At 44.1% G+C, this 16,803-nt stretch overlaps 1 protein-coding gene across 4 annotated transcripts in view; it reads right to left on the bottom strand.

Moving 5' to 3' along the window:
* Positions 1-2,110: 2,110 nt before the first annotated feature.
* Positions 2,111-16,803, bottom strand: part of MSRA (methionine sulfoxide reductase A) — a 295,027-nt gene continuing 280,334 nt past the window's right edge. For all 4 annotated transcript variants that reach the window (XM_075860869.1, XM_075860871.1, XM_075860870.1 and 1 more), the window contains one exon: positions 2,111-2,575. In XM_075860869.1, the coding sequence (XP_075716984.1) occupies positions 2,414-2,575 (162 nt within the window). In that variant the 3' untranslated portion in view covers positions 2,111-2,413. The remainder of the gene's footprint in view (positions 2,576-16,803) is intronic.

The raw sequence follows: 16,803 nt of genomic DNA, 5'->3' as shown, positions 1-16,803 counted from the left end.
TTTGCACGGGAAGGCGTTTCCTGATAGTTTGGGGGGGGGGGGTCTTAAAATGACCCACAATCAATCTAGGATTTAAAAGTTAGTAATCATAGCTACAGTAATATCACAGACATATTGGGTGAATACTATTACAGCTCCCATGTCATTCGTCCCCCCATGTTTCTAGACTCCTAAATGGTAAATTAGCCTTGTTACCCAGCAATACTTAACTGGCGGATGCATCCCTGCTTTACTGGGTAGTAGGGTAATGGGCTGTGTCTGGTTTTGCATTATGACTAAGCTGCAATACCAGACACAGCCATACACAAGAGTGGCGCTGTTTCTAGAAAAATAAAAAAATAAGCATCGTTTTTGCTAATCTTATATAAACTCTTTTAATGGATGTCCAGGATGCTATTTAGGGAGCTGTAATGTCCGCCATTTTGATGGACACCCAGCTCTCCAGAAACAGATCATGTTTATCAGCTTCTATGGAAAATTAATTTTCACACAGAGGTGTGGACCTCAACCTTCTATGTACACCTGAGTATTACACATGGAGTAAATCACCTTCCACCATCTGCTCATCCATACTGAGGCAACAATTCATTTTAACAACATAAAAGTTGTAAAAAGTAGGTGCCAGGCCGCAGCATATGCTCTAGTCACGCACTCCTCCGCCTGCTCAGCAAAACTACTCTTGGCTTAGCCTTCAGGCATGAAGCATGGATTGCTTTCCCAATGTGGAACCCAACCAAGTCCCCGTTCAGTCAACGCAACCCAAAAATTAATTGAAGCCAATAACGGCGAAAAATAGCAGGAAAATAATCAGCGGGATTTCAGCAGATCCCTTGTCGGTTTTATTTTGCAGATGAGATGGCTTTATTTTATTTTTCAGAAATTGGTTCTTGACATGTAACACTCGGATAAGCAACATTTGCAGAACAATATGGAAATGCAGACAATTGTTTCATGCTACAAACATAAGCACCAGCAACGATGTACCGGGGGCACGAGGGGTCTAATGAGGATGCCAAAAACTCAGTATCATTACACACAATGGAGGGTCTGTACGGCAACTTGTGTTTGAGACACAAAAATATAACATATGAAAAAGCTACGGCTGGGGCTCTATGGTGACTTTTGGCCATGATAAAACCTATGTTCCCCTGTGGGAGGGAGTCCATTCTCAAACACTGAGGTCGAATAATCAGAAGTTGTCTTGGGGCATTGAGTTTGCATAGTTTCTTCATCCTGATAATGCAGTTGGGTTACTTGTAGACCAATGTAGAACCAGAGATACAACATCATGGTACCATGACGGACCGTGCCAATGTGCAACAACTATTGAGATTGTAGGTGTGCAGCACGGCTACAACAAAAGGGACCCCATATCGAAGACTGGTTGCTTGACGATGGAGATGAATGACTTTGAAGGTCACTTGTATTCTACATTCTCGCCCACCTACATATCATCTGAATCATTCGTTGTAATCTGGGGCCGGCTCGTATAGTCAATTAAGGCCAATCAATGACTACCATGGACTCCATTGTTACACTCACTGCCCTGTCTGGTGGCACTTAGTGCCGGTAAGGCTATTGTTTGAAGGCACCATCTCTGAAGTTCTTCACGTTCGATGTTTGAGATCCCTTACAGAAGCTACCACCTAAAAAAAGTAACATCGTTGCCCACTGCACCCAAAGCAGAAGCCAAAAAGTTGTCGGCTTCATTTTTTTAAACATTTTTGGAATTGAAATTGGTTTTCCTTGCTTATTTTCTATTCTGGTGAGGCTTTTATGAGTGAGGCAAGGACTACATGGGCAAGATTTGTTGGGTGACACCAACAATGCTGATTACTGTAGGATTGCTCCCACTGGCTTAACTACATAGTTGGGTAACCACAAAGGGCTCCGACAGTTGCATTGTTCTACATCATCTCGTGGCATCTCATGGCAAGTAGTACAACTCAAACAATGGTGGTTTGTCCCATTACTAGTGATACTTCCTAGTAGGACTATGCATAACGTGTTACTATGTAGTCCCTGCCTTAAAGGGTTTGTCTCACCACCACAACCCCAGTCCATATGCCCTATTAGAACATCATAGAGGGGTGTTTAGAAAAGAGAGTTGTACATTCGTTTGTGTGGCATGTAAACGTCTGGCTGGCAGTGGATTCCCTTGGCTGTAGGGGGGAGTTAAGCCGGACCCTTTTTAAAAAGGGGTTGTGTTCATGAGACAACCCGTTTAAGATTTGAAGAAGGTGACATATTTAATTTACGGAAGGATGATGGTCAAGTACTATATGGAGTTTGCTGAGAAATGTGTGTATTAAAGCGAAGAGCATAAGAAAGATTGAGATTATCATCAATAGCGCTATATCATAATTTCTTCCTGAGTCTGCAGACATATCGGTGGGGGATTTCCGGTTTGTATTTATTTGAGGCCAACTGGGCAGGAGACTCCGGTGCCGCCCAGTCCACAGTAGCCATTGGGCACTTTGCTGAGGTATTGCTGATGATAATCTTCTGCATAGTAGAACTTGGTTTCCTCACGGATTTCCGTAGTTATGTTTCCAAATCCATTCGCAGTCAACTCCTGTAAGAAAAAATGAAGCATTCAATAAAATATATTTTTTTTAAATGTCATGGTACACAATATTCAAGTAACACCAATGCCATGTACGGACTGACATTAGCGCCATAATCAGGATATTTTATGTGTGGAACTAACATGGACATGACATTAGTGTGAATAAGATCTAAGGATCTTAGTTTTATTGTTGACCTTCTTCAGAAGTTCACAGAACCTAATGGCTTTACTCTACTGGAGATGGCCAACTCATTGTTTCTCGTTGGCTGTCTCCAGAAGGTTCACAGCAGCTAGTGGCCATTAATGACTATGTCTTCAGAAGAGTAAAGGTTGCCATACACCTTCAATAGCCCCAAACGCTTGGTTGGCCGACATCTACTTTATTTCACCCAACCTCCCCATACACATGTACGCTCGGCTCAGCTCGGAGGTGGCTTATCTCCCTGAGACCAAAAGGATCAGGCATGTCGAAATTTAACATCGGATGAAGGAACGTTGGCCAAACATCTAGTACACATTAGATGGTCGTTGAGTCTCGCCGAAACCAGAGGGTTCATCTAACCTTAGTCTAATGTGTATGGCCACCTTAAGGCCATTAGGCGCTGTCAACCTCTCCTAGGCCCCTATATGAATTATTGTCTGTGACCACCACAGTTGGGTCTGTGAGGAGACGAGACTCTGTGGTCACTGAGAACGGAGGTGATGTCATTTGACTGACAGATGCCAACAGGAGGACATCGTTTGGTGGAGAAGGGGGTCCCACAAAGAAAAATGACTGAAATCATGTAACATTGCATGCTATATCTGGTACAGAAGTCACATGTTCTTTAGTTATTAAACGTAGGCTTTAAATCTCATTCCCACAAGTGGATTTCATGTCCATATTAACGAATGTCATTCAGTACCGACAAAACCATAGTTTGCAAATACGCAGTTTGTTCTATCGTCATGTTCACAGATACCATATATCGTCTAATTGAGAAGGTTTTCTTTGGGCAATATAAGTAAACCAGTTGAACAACTGCACTATAGGATGAATGGAATGGCATTGATTTCGGAGCTGGACATAACGCTTTCATATACATGGACCTAAAAATAACGTCCTATTTGAATTGTAAGCGTTGAAACAGGTTTTCATTTCAGCTCTCATCTTCAACTACCAACTTATTTTCTGTAGAACTTCTCCAGTGCTGCACCCATTCTATGGAACTCACTGCCCTGGACCATCAGACTTGCTGCTAACATTCCCAGTTTCAAGCGTGCCTTGAAAACAAATTTCTTTGAGGAGGTTTATGTCACATAACCATAGCCCATGGTCCGTACAACCTGACCTGGTCGCAGATATCTCTACCACTCCAGCCTGTCCTCACCAACAGTAGCTCCCCTTGTGGCATTACTGTGCACTTTATATTCGAATTGTTTCATATACTGGCTGGTGACTGGTTCATGCAGCTTTATTTATATTCCCCTTGCCAACATAAGGGGATGGCCCCCAGACAAAATTAGCACCATGTACCTATTGTGTCACTCCACTAATTCCATTTAGATTGCAAGCTCTTATGGGCAGGGACCTCTCTCCTGTAGAGTGTAAGCTCTTATGGGCAGGGACCTCTCTCCTGTAGAGTGTAAGCTCTTATGGGCAGGGCACTCTCTCCTGTAGAGTGTAAGCTCTTATGGGCAGGGCACTCTTTCCTGTAGAGTTTAAGCTCTTATGTGCAGGGACGTCCCTCCTGTAGATTGTAAGCTCTTATGTGCAGGGTCCTCTCTCCTGTAGAGTGTAAGCTCTTATGTGCAGGGTCATCTATCCTGTAGAGTGTAAGCTCTTATGTGCAGGGTCATCTCTCCTGTAGAGTTTAAGCTCTTATGTGCAGGGTCATCTCTCATATAGAGTGTGATGGGCAGGGTACTTTCTCCTGTAGAGTGTAAGTTCTTATGTGCAGGGACCTCTCCCCTGTCGAACGTAAGCTCTTATGTGCAGGGACCTCTCTCCTGTAGAGTGTAAGCTCTTATGTGCAGGGACCTCTCCCCTGTCGAACGTAAGTTCTTATGGGCAGGGACCTCTCTCCTGTAGAGTGTAAGCACTTATGGGCAGGGACCTCTATCCTGTAGTGTAGGCGAATATGTGCAGGGACCTCCCTCTTGTAGAGTGTAAGCACTTATGGGCAGGGTCATCTCTCCTGTAGAGTGTAGGCTCATATGTGCAGGGACCTCCCTCTTGTAGAGTGTAAGCACTTATGGGCAGGGTCATCTCTCCTGTAGAGTGTAGGCTCATATGTGCAGGGACCTCCCTCTTGTAGAGTGTAAGCTCTTATGTGCAGGGACCTCTCTCCTGTAGAGTGTGAGCTCATATGTGCAGGGACCTCCCTCTTGTAGAGTATAAGCTCTTATGTGCAGGGTCCTATCTCCTGTAGAGTGTAAGCTCTTATGGGCAGGGTCCTATCTCCTGTAGAGTGTAAGCTCTTATGTGCAGGGCACTCTCTCCTGTAGAGTATAAGCTCTTATGTGCAGGGTCCTATCTCCTGTAGAGTGTAAGCTCTTATGTGCAGGGTCCTATCTCCTGTAGAGTGTAAGCTCTTATGGGCAGGGACCTCTCTCCTGTAGAGTGTAAGCTCTTATGGGCAGGGTCATCTATCCTGTAGAGTGTAAGCTCTTATGTGCAGGGTCATCTCTCCTGTAGAGAGTAAGCTCTTATAGGTAGGGTCCTCTCTCCTGTAGAGTGTAAGCTCTCATGTGCAGGGTCATCTCTCCTGTAGAGTGTAAGCTCTTATGGGCAGGGACCTCTCTCCTGTAGAGTGTAAGCTCTTATGTGCAGGGTCATCTATCCTGTAGAGTGTAAGCTCTTATGTGCAGGGTCCTCTCTCCTGTAGAGTGTAAGCTCTTATAGGTAGGGTCCTCTCTCCTGTAGAGTGTAAGCTCTCATGTGCAGGGTCCTCTCTCCTGTAGATTGTAAGCTCTTATGGGCAGGGCACTCTCTCCTGTAGAGTGTAAGCTCTTATGTGCAGGGTCATCTATCCTGTAGAGTGTAAGTTCTTATGGGCAGGGCACTCTCTCCTGTAGAGTGTGAGCTCTTATGTGCAGGGTCATCTCTCCTGCAGAGTGTAAGCTCTTATGGGCAGGGACGTCTCTCCTGTAGAGTGTAAGCTCTTATAGGTAGGGTCCTATCTCCTGTAGAGTGTAAGCTCTTATGTGCAGGGTCATCTATCCTGTAGAGTGTAAGTTCTTATGGGCAGGGCACTCTCTCCTGTAGAGTGTAAGCTCTTATGGGCAGGGTCCTTTCTCCTGTAGAGTGTAAGCTCTTATGTGCAGGGTCATCTATCCTGTAGAGTGTAAGCTCTTATGGGCAGTGTCCTCTCTCCTGTAGAGTGTAAGTTCTCATGTGCAGGGTCATCTCTCCTGTAGAGTGTAAGCTCTTATGGGCAGGGACCTCTATCCTGTAGAGTGCAAGCTCTTATGGACAGGGACCTCTCTCCTGTAGAGTGTAAGCTCTTATGTGCAGGGACCTCTCTCCTGCAGATTGTAAACTCTTATGGACAGGGACCTCTCTCCTGTAGAGTGTAAGCTCTTATGGGCAGGGACCTCTCTCCTGTAGAGTGTAAGCTCTTATGGGCAGGGTCCTCTCTCCTGTAGAGTGTAAGCTCTTATGTGCAGGGTCATCTCTCCTGTAGATTGTAAGCTCTTATGGTCAGGGACCTCTCTCCTGTAGAGTGTAAGCTCTTATGGGCAGGGACCTCTCTCCTGTAGAGTGTGAGCTCTTATGTGCAGGGACCTCTCTCCTGTAGAGTGTGAGCTCTTATGGGCAGGATCCCCTCTCCTGTGGAGTGTAAGCTCTTATGGGCAGGGTCCCCTCTCCTGTGGAGTGTAAGTTCTTATGGGCAGGGACCCCTTTCCTGTAGAGTGTGAGCTCTTATGGGCAGGGGCCCCTCACCTGTAGAGTGTGAGCTCTCATGTGCAGGGTCCCCTCTCCTGTAGAGTGTAAGCTCTTATGGGCAGGGACCTCTCTCCTGTAGAGTGTGAGCTCTTATGGGCAGGGTCCTCTCTCCTGTAGATTGTCAGCTCTAATGGTGAAGCGTCCTCTCTCCTTTAGAATGGGAGAATCTGGGAGATTTTAATAAGAACAATAAGGCTATTGTAATAAAAGGGGCAAACCCCAATTATAAACTCACATTTTCTTTTTGATTTAGAGTTGTGGCCTTTCATCTTATTATAATTTTACATTCCCTGACTTTCAGCATAATACAAGCCTCTGCCATGTTTGACGAGATGGGGGGGGGGGTTGGGGGTCTAGAGCACTTGGAATCCAGGCCCCTCAGGGCTGTATGAAGCTGTGCTTGAAACGTGTAACAGATTTCGAGACAGATGGCTGCGTACATATCTCTGCACTGCTCTCCATTTCGATAAAATTGCCATACTTAGCATAGCCTCAAATGACCCATTTTGCATAGAAAGACATGACGATGTATACAGACAGTCCATTATACTGATAAGGTGTCTGTGCTGCCTGCAATATATTAGAAAGTGCAGCAGAACTCATAATATCTCCACCCGAGTCCTTCACGTACAACTGCATTTATACTGATATGTCTACGTATGGATACACCATACACTACATGGCCAAAAATAGGTGGACATCTCAATATCACATCCACATGGGCTCCGGAACATCTCATTATAAAACCACGGACATAATTATTGGGTTTGTCCCTAAGAGCCTCAACACTTCTGGTAAGGCTTTCTTCGAAATTTTAAGACATGGATATGCAGATCGTCAGCCACAAAAGTATTCGGCTGGAATCACACCAACAGTTATTGATGCAGATTTTTAAGCCCAAGGAGTGGATCAAAAAAAAAGTATAGCGCAAAGACTGAAACATTTCTACCCTTTCGGGGCCACACCTGTCTTTGGCTAAAAAAAAACCAGTATGTGTGAAATATACTGTATAATCTCCGGAGGGATCGATAGGGTTGGGGCCAGGGCACAACAACCATTTTTATGCACTTCATTTTGAGTCGGGAGCATTGTCCTGGTAAAGCAAGAAAGGGCCTCCTGTAACTGTGGCCATGATTATTCCTCCTCCCCCACCACACCTAGTACTACACATTTAGGCATTCTTTTGGCAACCCCCAAATCTAGATTCTTCCCTCAGACTGTAACGTGTGATTTCCACAGCTTTACATCCCTCCAGCTGATACCTGGCATTGTGTAGGACGATCTCAGGCTTTTGTGTGGCTTTTCATCCATGAAGACCCCAATCCATGAAGCTCTCGAAGAACAGTTCTTGTGCTGGTTTGGAACTTCGTAGCGAGTGTTGTAACAAAGCATAGACAATTTTTGCACTCTAGGTGTTTCAGCAATTAGCAGTTTTGTTAACAATTGGCTGAAAATGCCAAACCAATTATTGGCAAAGTAGAATTGTATCATTGACCACATCAAACCAGACCTACAACTTAAAGCACCACTGACCAGTCTAAAGCTTTAACTTCTGCCAGGCCTATTATAAGAAAGACCAAGCTGACAAGATAATGCTTAGAAAACAAAATAAAAGGAAAGAAGATTGATGGGGAAAATCACAAAAATCATAGAAGAACCTGAAGACCCAAACAGTACATTTATTTGATCAGCTTAATGGGGTTGTTGGCTTTGGAAAATCTCTACTTAGAAAGATTTCCTTGACAATAAGTTGATCAAAAAGTGTCCTCCTACTGTGACCCCCAGCGATCAGCTGTGATCCCTGGGAAACCTGGCAGCAAGTGTTCAAATTCCCTGCAGCGCCACCACAGGAGAAATTAATCATTACAAAGTGTCCATTCATATCAATGTGTTGTCTGTGTCAGGGCGGGTCCTCCAGAGAGAGACGCTCTACGTAACCGCTCTCCACTCTGACCAAGAGAGGAGTTTCTGAACAGAGCAACCCCCTCCCCCCCATATTACCTTAGAATTCCCTAGTAGGGTGTATAAAAATGGGTTTTCTATACTGGGCAACCGTTTTCAGTGTTAGTCAATAAATAATAATGCCCTAGATATACAATGTCATGGCAAGCACAAGTGTCCCAACCCCTATCCATACGCATTATTACAGTATATAGGTGTAATACAGGAGGCTTGTTTACTTGGGAACTCCCTCTATTAGCAGGAGAGCTCATAACTCATGACTGACTGAAGGCCATGAGATTATACAACGTGTGATGCCACAGAACAAGGAAGTATTTTATTTTTCAGTCACCACTTGCACAGGGGGGCGGTTTACTTGGTATAAAAACTATCACTAGTATAACTGTATGAGAGGATATAACTGATGGTCTCATTTAGGTCTGCCATAAAGGCAGGTTCTCTTGAAGGGTTTTGTACGGAGATGTAATTGGGCTTCCATAGAGTTACATGTGCCCTCTACCGTATCTCGGTATGCCACAAATTTCTGTACGAATTAGACAATAAAAAAAAAATTGTGCCATCCTCTGTCAGACTTCGTATAAGCGGAGGAATTCTCCCCAAAAATAATTCAGATACCAGAAAGAAGAAGAAGTATATCGCAAGCCCACTCCAGGAGCTGTGCCCCAGACTTATTCCCCATCCCTCCAAGCCAGAAGGTCCTGCAAGGATCAGGTACCAGTGGCCTCTCTTTGCCAAAGTTGGGGAGAACTCATCTCTCAGAAGGTACTAATTCTCCTTGTGAAGATCCAGTTGGTAGAGAACCTTTAGGGACTCCGAAACAGTGCTGTCTACGGATCTGTGTCTCAAGTCATGCCTCTATAATGGGTCGGAAATTGACTTACAGGGTAGCTACCTATAGGTGGCACTAAAGAGACCATTTTCTTTATGGAGGAGCGCTATTTTCCATAAGTTTTCCCCGGAAGCATTGCCCTAAAGACTCCCAACCTGCTGGATCTCCTTAAGGAGAACCAGTACCTTTCAGGATTCAGATACTACAGAACTGTACATCATTTACCGAACCATTAACCGTCATGGCTGGACAAGATTATAGGGAACACAATCTCTCAGGATTGACCTTCATTCACCTTATGTTTTCTGTACACCGCAAAGAGCCTAGCGTGAAAAAACATACATTGTCCAATATCCCATCTGCGGATCCTGGAGCCAACTTTAGATCAGCATCTTCTTGGCACAGATTCTGAAGCCAGATGTCATATTTATTTAATGGTGTTGGCTTCGTAAATTGATCAGATTTAGAAATAAAGAGTAAGAAAATAGATAAAAATGTAGGAGTATTTTGTGTCTTAATGTCCTGCTCACACAGGTGGAGGGCTTGTTACTATGTATCATTATCAGGATTGGTTTTCAGCCTCTGAATGTAAACAATGGAATAGAAACATAAATATCACATTGGTCGGTGTCTGAATCCAGGCAACCCGCCGATCAGCCAAGTCCAAGTGATCTAGAATAGAAAAGCGTTCCTATTATGTAAAGGGGCTTTCCGGGAATATAATATTGATGGTCTATCTTATGATAGGCTATCAATATCAGACGAAGGTGTCGAACTTCTGGCACCACCGCTGATAATATGAATGGAGCAGCCAAACTCTTCATTCTTTATCAGGAACAGCACCGTATATTTGGTAGTGGCTGTGCCAGGTATTGCCCTCCATGATGTCTGTCACCGGATTGTATGGCCATTTAATTAGACACCCAACTAGTAGTGCATTGGACCTCATTTAGCCTTCAGAACTGCAGCAATTTATCGTGGCATAGATTCCACTAGCTGTTCAAATAATTCTGCAGGATTATTGCCCCATGAGGACAGAATCGCTTCTCAAAGTTGCCCCTAAAATGTTTTTTTTTGCCGTAAGGTAAACAGCCGCCATGAAGGGATGAACTTTGTCGGTAATAATGCTTAGGTAAGCCCTACTGTTCAAACGTCCATCCACAGGTATCAGAAGACCCAAGAAAACACCCCCCCCCCCCCCACCATTACTCCACCTCCACCAGCCTGAACTGTTCACACCGGACTGGAAGGGTTCATCGATTCATGCTGCTCACGCCAAATTCTGACCTTCCCATCAGCATGGTGCCACAGAAATCTGGATTCATCTTACCAGATGATCATGATCCAATTCTTGCGCTCTTCTGCCCGCTGGAGTCATCTGATATAGCTCATCCATGCTAAGGAACGGTGAGTTGTGCGCTCGGACACGTTAGTTGGAGTACCAGCGTTGCATTCGGCTGCAATTTGAAATTTGTGCTCCGCCTGTTCATCAGAACGATTCTTAACATCCTCTCCACTGACCCCATTTGTCGATGAGTTGTTGACGTCCACAGGATCCCCTTTCACTGGATGTTTTTCCTCGATCACACCATTCCGGCTTTACTCTCATGAGAAAACCCCACAAGGTTGGCAGTTTTTGAAATCCTGGCCCCGGCTAATCTAGCACCGGTGACCATGCCTCGATCCCAATCACTCAGATCGCTCGATTTTCCCATCCTAATGCGGATTCACACTGAGACTGATCCATGGAAAACTTGTTCACTTGATTTTATGCTGCCTCCGTGGTCATGTGTCTAATCTCCATACAGGGAAGCTTCAATAGTGACAGGACAGGTGTCTCTAATAAAGTGGCCATTCAGTGTATATATATATATATATATATATATATTAGCTGGGACCTCTTGGAAGCATCGGGTGCAGGCCTTAAGATGGTTTTCTGTTTACTCCTGTCAGTACGTGAATGCTGCCAGTTGCACTTTGAACATCAGAAGGAGCTGAATGTAATCCCCATTATTGCTCAGACATTTAATACTGAAATTTGCGGAGGGCGGATTAACATCTCATCTGTTCTGCTGTCACACAGCTCATCTGAGTGCGTGTTTGTGGACGCGCTGTATGTGCAGGCAGCTCCGAGGTCTGCCAAAAATCCTAATTTTGTCGCCATCTGCCATAAAGGAAGAGAACACCTGTCAGGAGCAGCTGCTGGGTGCACGGGATAGGTAAGACGCAAATCACTTCTACTCTCCACTCAGACGGATTCAGGTGACACATGGACCTTAATGTAGGATGCCAAATGTCGTCCTGCAAGATCTCCCTCCCTGCAGGTGCAACACACACACCGAGACTGGACAAGGAAGGCAAAGAACATTCACAATTTATTCAGAAAATTTTTTAAGCTAGGTGACAACAAATATCTATATATGTATCTGTTCATCTCATATCTCATATCTATCTATCTATCTATCTATCTATCTATCTATCTATCTAATATCTATCTATCTCATATCTATCTATCTATCTATCTATCTATCTATCTATCTATCTATCTATCTATCTATCTATCTATCTATCTATCTCATATCTATCTATCTCATATCTATCTATCTCATATCTATCTATCTATCTATCTATCTCATATCTATCTATCTAATATCTATCTATCTATCTATCTCATATCTATCTATCTCATATCTATCTATCTATCTATCTATCTATCTCATATCTATCTATCTCATATCTATCTATCTCATATCTATCTATCTCATATCTATCTATCTCATATCTATCTATCTCATATCTATCTATCTCATATCTATCTATCTTATATCTATCTATCTTATATCTATCTAATATCTATCTAATATCTATCTATCTATCTCTCTATCTATCTCATATCTATGTATCTCATATCTATCTATCTCTCATATCTAACTCTCTATCTATCTATCTCTCTATCTATCTATCTATCTATCTATCCATCCATCCCCTGGTGGGCCCCAGTGCCGACACCATAATGGGCTCAATTTGTTTCATGTACCAAAATAAAGATTTACTGGTCCTGCTCTAAGTCTACTGGTAGATCCTGATCTACTGTTTGTCCAGCAGAAGACAATCCCATTTGCAACTGACTTTGGAGGGTCTATTTCTTATGAGTTGATTTACAAATAATCTAAATGACCTTATTGATGATATGGTCTATGTGTGCAATGGTGCATGTGCGCATTTTTTTTTTTTTTATATAGATGAAGCATTGGCTTTAGGATAATTTCATCAGAGAAAAAGAGCCCTACAAAAGTTTGCAATGCCTACAGGAAAGGAGGAGGCCATTCTTAAGAAGACCACCTTCTCCTTGGACTATAGGAGCTGAAGATGGTACCTCCTTCCCTGGACAGCACTATGAGTCCGACTGAAAGGCTGAGGCATGAATCTCAGGGACTGTAAATGTTCCTTGTCAAATATGTAGTGTAGTAGACCCAAAACCTGGTAGGTAGTTAGGGTCGAAGAAGCAGAGATAGAGTCAAAAACACCAATAATAACCAAATAAAAAGTAGGACAAATGATGAGCAGCTTGGATAGAAAGGATCCTGAGATTTCTTTCACAGCTCAGTAAAGAGTCCTAAGAGAGTGGCGAGGGACGTTTTATAGGACTATATCGTATAAAAAAAACAAAAAAAACACACTCTTTGACAAATCTTCACCCCGTCTTGGTGACAAAAATAACACTTTTCAAAAGGTGGTATGAAAGAGATGGAGCCATGAAGACTCTAAGCATTAGCTCGTAGTCCGTCAAACTGGGAGACTCTCGAGAATCTGTAAATTTGTTTTCTATGTCTCGGCGAGGAGTATGAATGACACACGATAAACAATTAATTGGTCTTTCTCGTCTCCAGCTCCGCGGCTCGCAGATGTATCACTTTCAGGCTATTATTTGCTTTCAAGCCTTTACATTGTCCCAAAAATGATCCTCTCAGAAACCTCTACAGATCCAGCTTCTTTATTCCCATCCGTGGTATTGTTACAAAAATATGACTTTTTTTTTTTCACTTTACGATTTCAAAAAGAATGGAAAAAAAAAAAGGGATGGGTGTTTCATTTATTATATAGTGAGTTCTGCTTTATGCATGAATGAGAACAAACAGAATCCCAATAGTCCTTGTACAAAGCCTCTCTGCCATGCAAGAAGTGAAGAAGCCGGAGAGCTGTGACGTAGTGTGAAGAAAAACAGTATGACCGAGAACCTGGCTCGGTGGGATGCGTGATACAAAGGGTAGACAACCAAGAAAACATATTATACGTTGAAAAAAGTATGTGCGTTTTTTTTTTACTATGGTAGCCGGTATAGACAACCCTCTGTGTGCTAAACGGTCAAGGTCCAGGCTGATAGATTTTAGCTGCGCTGACACATTGTAGCAAACTTGTGCTGCTGAGGTATTTTTCTCACAAGAGGACTAGAACCAACTGTAACAAACCGTCAGCTGTAAGATTATGTGTACTATTGTACTGTTTTACTTACAACAAAGTCAGTTTTGACTCCGAGACCATATGAACAGTTTTTCTACAGAACGTTCAATTTTCTGTTTGGGTCTTCAGGATTCAAAGTGGCATTTATTATGCTTTCTGGGATGGTTTCCATTCATGTTTTATGTAGTCTAAAAAAGTCCAAAATTATATGCTGATGCACCGCTCCTACATAATCATAGAGCTAAATTATAACATTTTGTCTCCCTGCAGCCACCACTAGGGGGAACTGAGGAGTTTACTGCATACTGTGTATACATTGAATCCAATAATACAAAAGTATGCAGTAAACTCCCCCTAGTAGTGGCCCATTCAGGGAATTTGGACCTCTGAATAAAGAAAATGGCGCTCCACTGCTATAAAGAGATAAGAAATCAATCAGCACATAATGTTTGACCTGTAAACTCTTCTAAACTTAATGGTCTTTTCAAATGAGTCGGGTCTTCTCATAGTATGTCAAGAATAAGTCTGCGCTTCAGTCTGCACTTGTGCATTTGTGCTGGTTTGGCTTAATTCGGCCAAAAATTAAAAATGGGTGTAATGTCGGGGTAGGGAGACAGACAGGTGAGCCCTAATCTACCCGCCACTCCGTCCCTGCCTAGTTGCAACCACCCGCCCTAGGCGACGGGGTACAACTGGGCGACGGTCCCTACTCTCAATAGGTGCACGACAGACAAACAGACAAGGGTACAAAGAAGCCGGGGAAATGGGGAAGTTGCCCACGGGACCACTGTGAGCAACAAGCGAGGTGAACGAGCCGAGTCAAACCAGGAGATGAGCGAGGTACAAAAACGCTGAGCAGAAGAGTGGTCAGAAAAGCCAAGGTCAATAACAAGCAGAGGGTAGTAGTTCAAGAAGCTGCAGCAGGGCCAGGAAACCAGCAGAGAAGAATCACAAGCAAAGGAGGAACAGGAAAGGCAGGTATAAATAGACAGAGGGTGGGAGCTAGCTCCGTCTGGCCAGGCTGTGATAGGCTCTCCCACTCCTAAGCCTGCCATCCTGAGTGGTGGAAGATGGAGTCAGTCTCACAGACATAGAAGCAGGTGCAGACTGATTACCTATGGGCGTTGACACAGAAGCTGTGTCTGGCAGATCCTTTACAGTACCCCCCCCCCTTTTATGAGGGGCCACCGGACCCTTTCTAGGTGGACCCGGTTTATTGGGGAAACGAAGGTGGAACCTCCTGACCAATACCCCAGCGTGAATATCCCGGGCGGGTACCCAAGTCCTCTCCTCAGGCCCGTATCCTCTCCAATGGACCAGGTACTGGAGGGAGCCTTGGACCATCCTGCTGTCCACAATCTTGGCCACCTCGAATTCTACCCCCTCAGGGGTGAGAACAGGGGCCGGAGGTTTCCTCGAGGGAGCCAAGGACAGGGAGCAGCGTTTAAGGAGGGAGGCATGAAACACGTCGTGTACTCGAAAAGACGGGGGCAACTCCAGTCGGAAGGAGACAGGGTTGAGGACTTCAATGACCTTGTACGGCCCTATAAACCGGGGAGCAAACTTCTTGGATGGGACTTTAAGGCGCAAATTTTTTGACGATAGCCACACCAGATCCCCGACCACAAACAAGGGTTTAGCAGAACGTCTTCTATCTGCCTGAGTCTTTTGTATGCTCTGGGACTATGTAATGTCGGGGTAGGGAGACAGACAGGTGAGCCCTAATCTACCCGCCACTCAGTCCCTGCCTACTTGCAACGACCCGCCCTAGGCGACGGGGTACAACTGGGCGACGGTCCCTACTCTCAATAGGTGCACGACAGACGAACAGACAAGGGTACAAAGAAGCCGGGGAAATGGAGAAGTTGCGCACGGGAACACCGTGAGCAACAAGCGAGGTGAACGAGCCGAGTCAAACCAGGAGATGAGCGAGGTACAAAAACGCTGAGCAGAAGAGTGGTCAGAAAAGCCAAGGTCAATAACAAGCAGAGGGTAGTAGTTCAAGAAGCTGCAGCAGGGACAGGAAACCAGCAGAGAAGAATCACAAGCAAAGGAGGAACAGGAAAGGCAGGTATAAATAGACAGAGGGCGGGAGCTAGCTCCGTCTGGCCAGGCTGTGATAGGCTCTCCCACTCCTAAGCCTGCCACCCTGAGTGGTGTAAGATGGAGTCAGTCTCACAGACATAGAAGCAGGTGCAGGCTGATTACCTATGGGCGTCGACACAGAAGCTGTGTCTGGCAGATCCTTTACAATGGGGCTATTACATTTTTTACGGGTTCTTGGGAGTTTTTGTGGATCAGAAGAATGCTAACTCAGTTTGGCAGGCATCTGCTACCCTGAAATGAATAGAGTATACTGAAAGCCTCACATGTGTACTTTTCAGCCTCAGCATTATGAAAAAAAATCTATCAAAACCCCGGAGAAATAATAGCAGTCTTCATAGGCTCTAAAAACACCAACATAAAATAACGCAATGTCTGGAACGATACAAAATACCCAGCACAAATGGAACATATTATTAGTATGACAGCGACACGTAATTGGAATTCTGAAATAAAGCAGTTTGAGCAGCGACAATTAGGCAGATGTTCTGTACTTGTAATGCCGGCACGAGAATATCACACGCAATTTGATAACGTGAAAGTATATCTACCAAGCCCATCCAATTCCGGCATTCATACAGAGATAGTATAACGTAGGTTGTTCATATTCTCCGCTCTGTAAGATGCTTAAATAAAAAGAATTACAGGGAATTTCCAACATGGGAAATTAAATTTTTGGATTGAGAATGAAAAGTTCAAAAATTCCTCCAGAAGGAAGAAAATTCTCTCTAGTGCCACCTATAGGTAGCTACCTTATAAGTCAAGGTCCAACTCGTTATAGAGCCTGGAGACGCCTTGAGTCTCCACTCCATTATATAGACAGCACTGTTTCGGAGTTGTTGATCCTCGTCAGAACAGTGTAGGGTTCTGGTTGGCTGTTTAAGATGCCATATATGAGGTGCGTCCCAAAAGTATTGAGTATAAAAAAAATCCTTTTATTCAAAAAACATA

This window comes from Rhinoderma darwinii, chromosome 4 (assembly GCF_050947455.1).
Source record: "Rhinoderma darwinii isolate aRhiDar2 chromosome 4, aRhiDar2.hap1, whole genome shotgun sequence".
Taxonomy (NCBI): domain Eukaryota; kingdom Metazoa; phylum Chordata; class Amphibia; order Anura; family Rhinodermatidae; genus Rhinoderma; species Rhinoderma darwinii.
This window is presented reverse-complemented; position numbering and strand designations above follow the sequence as displayed.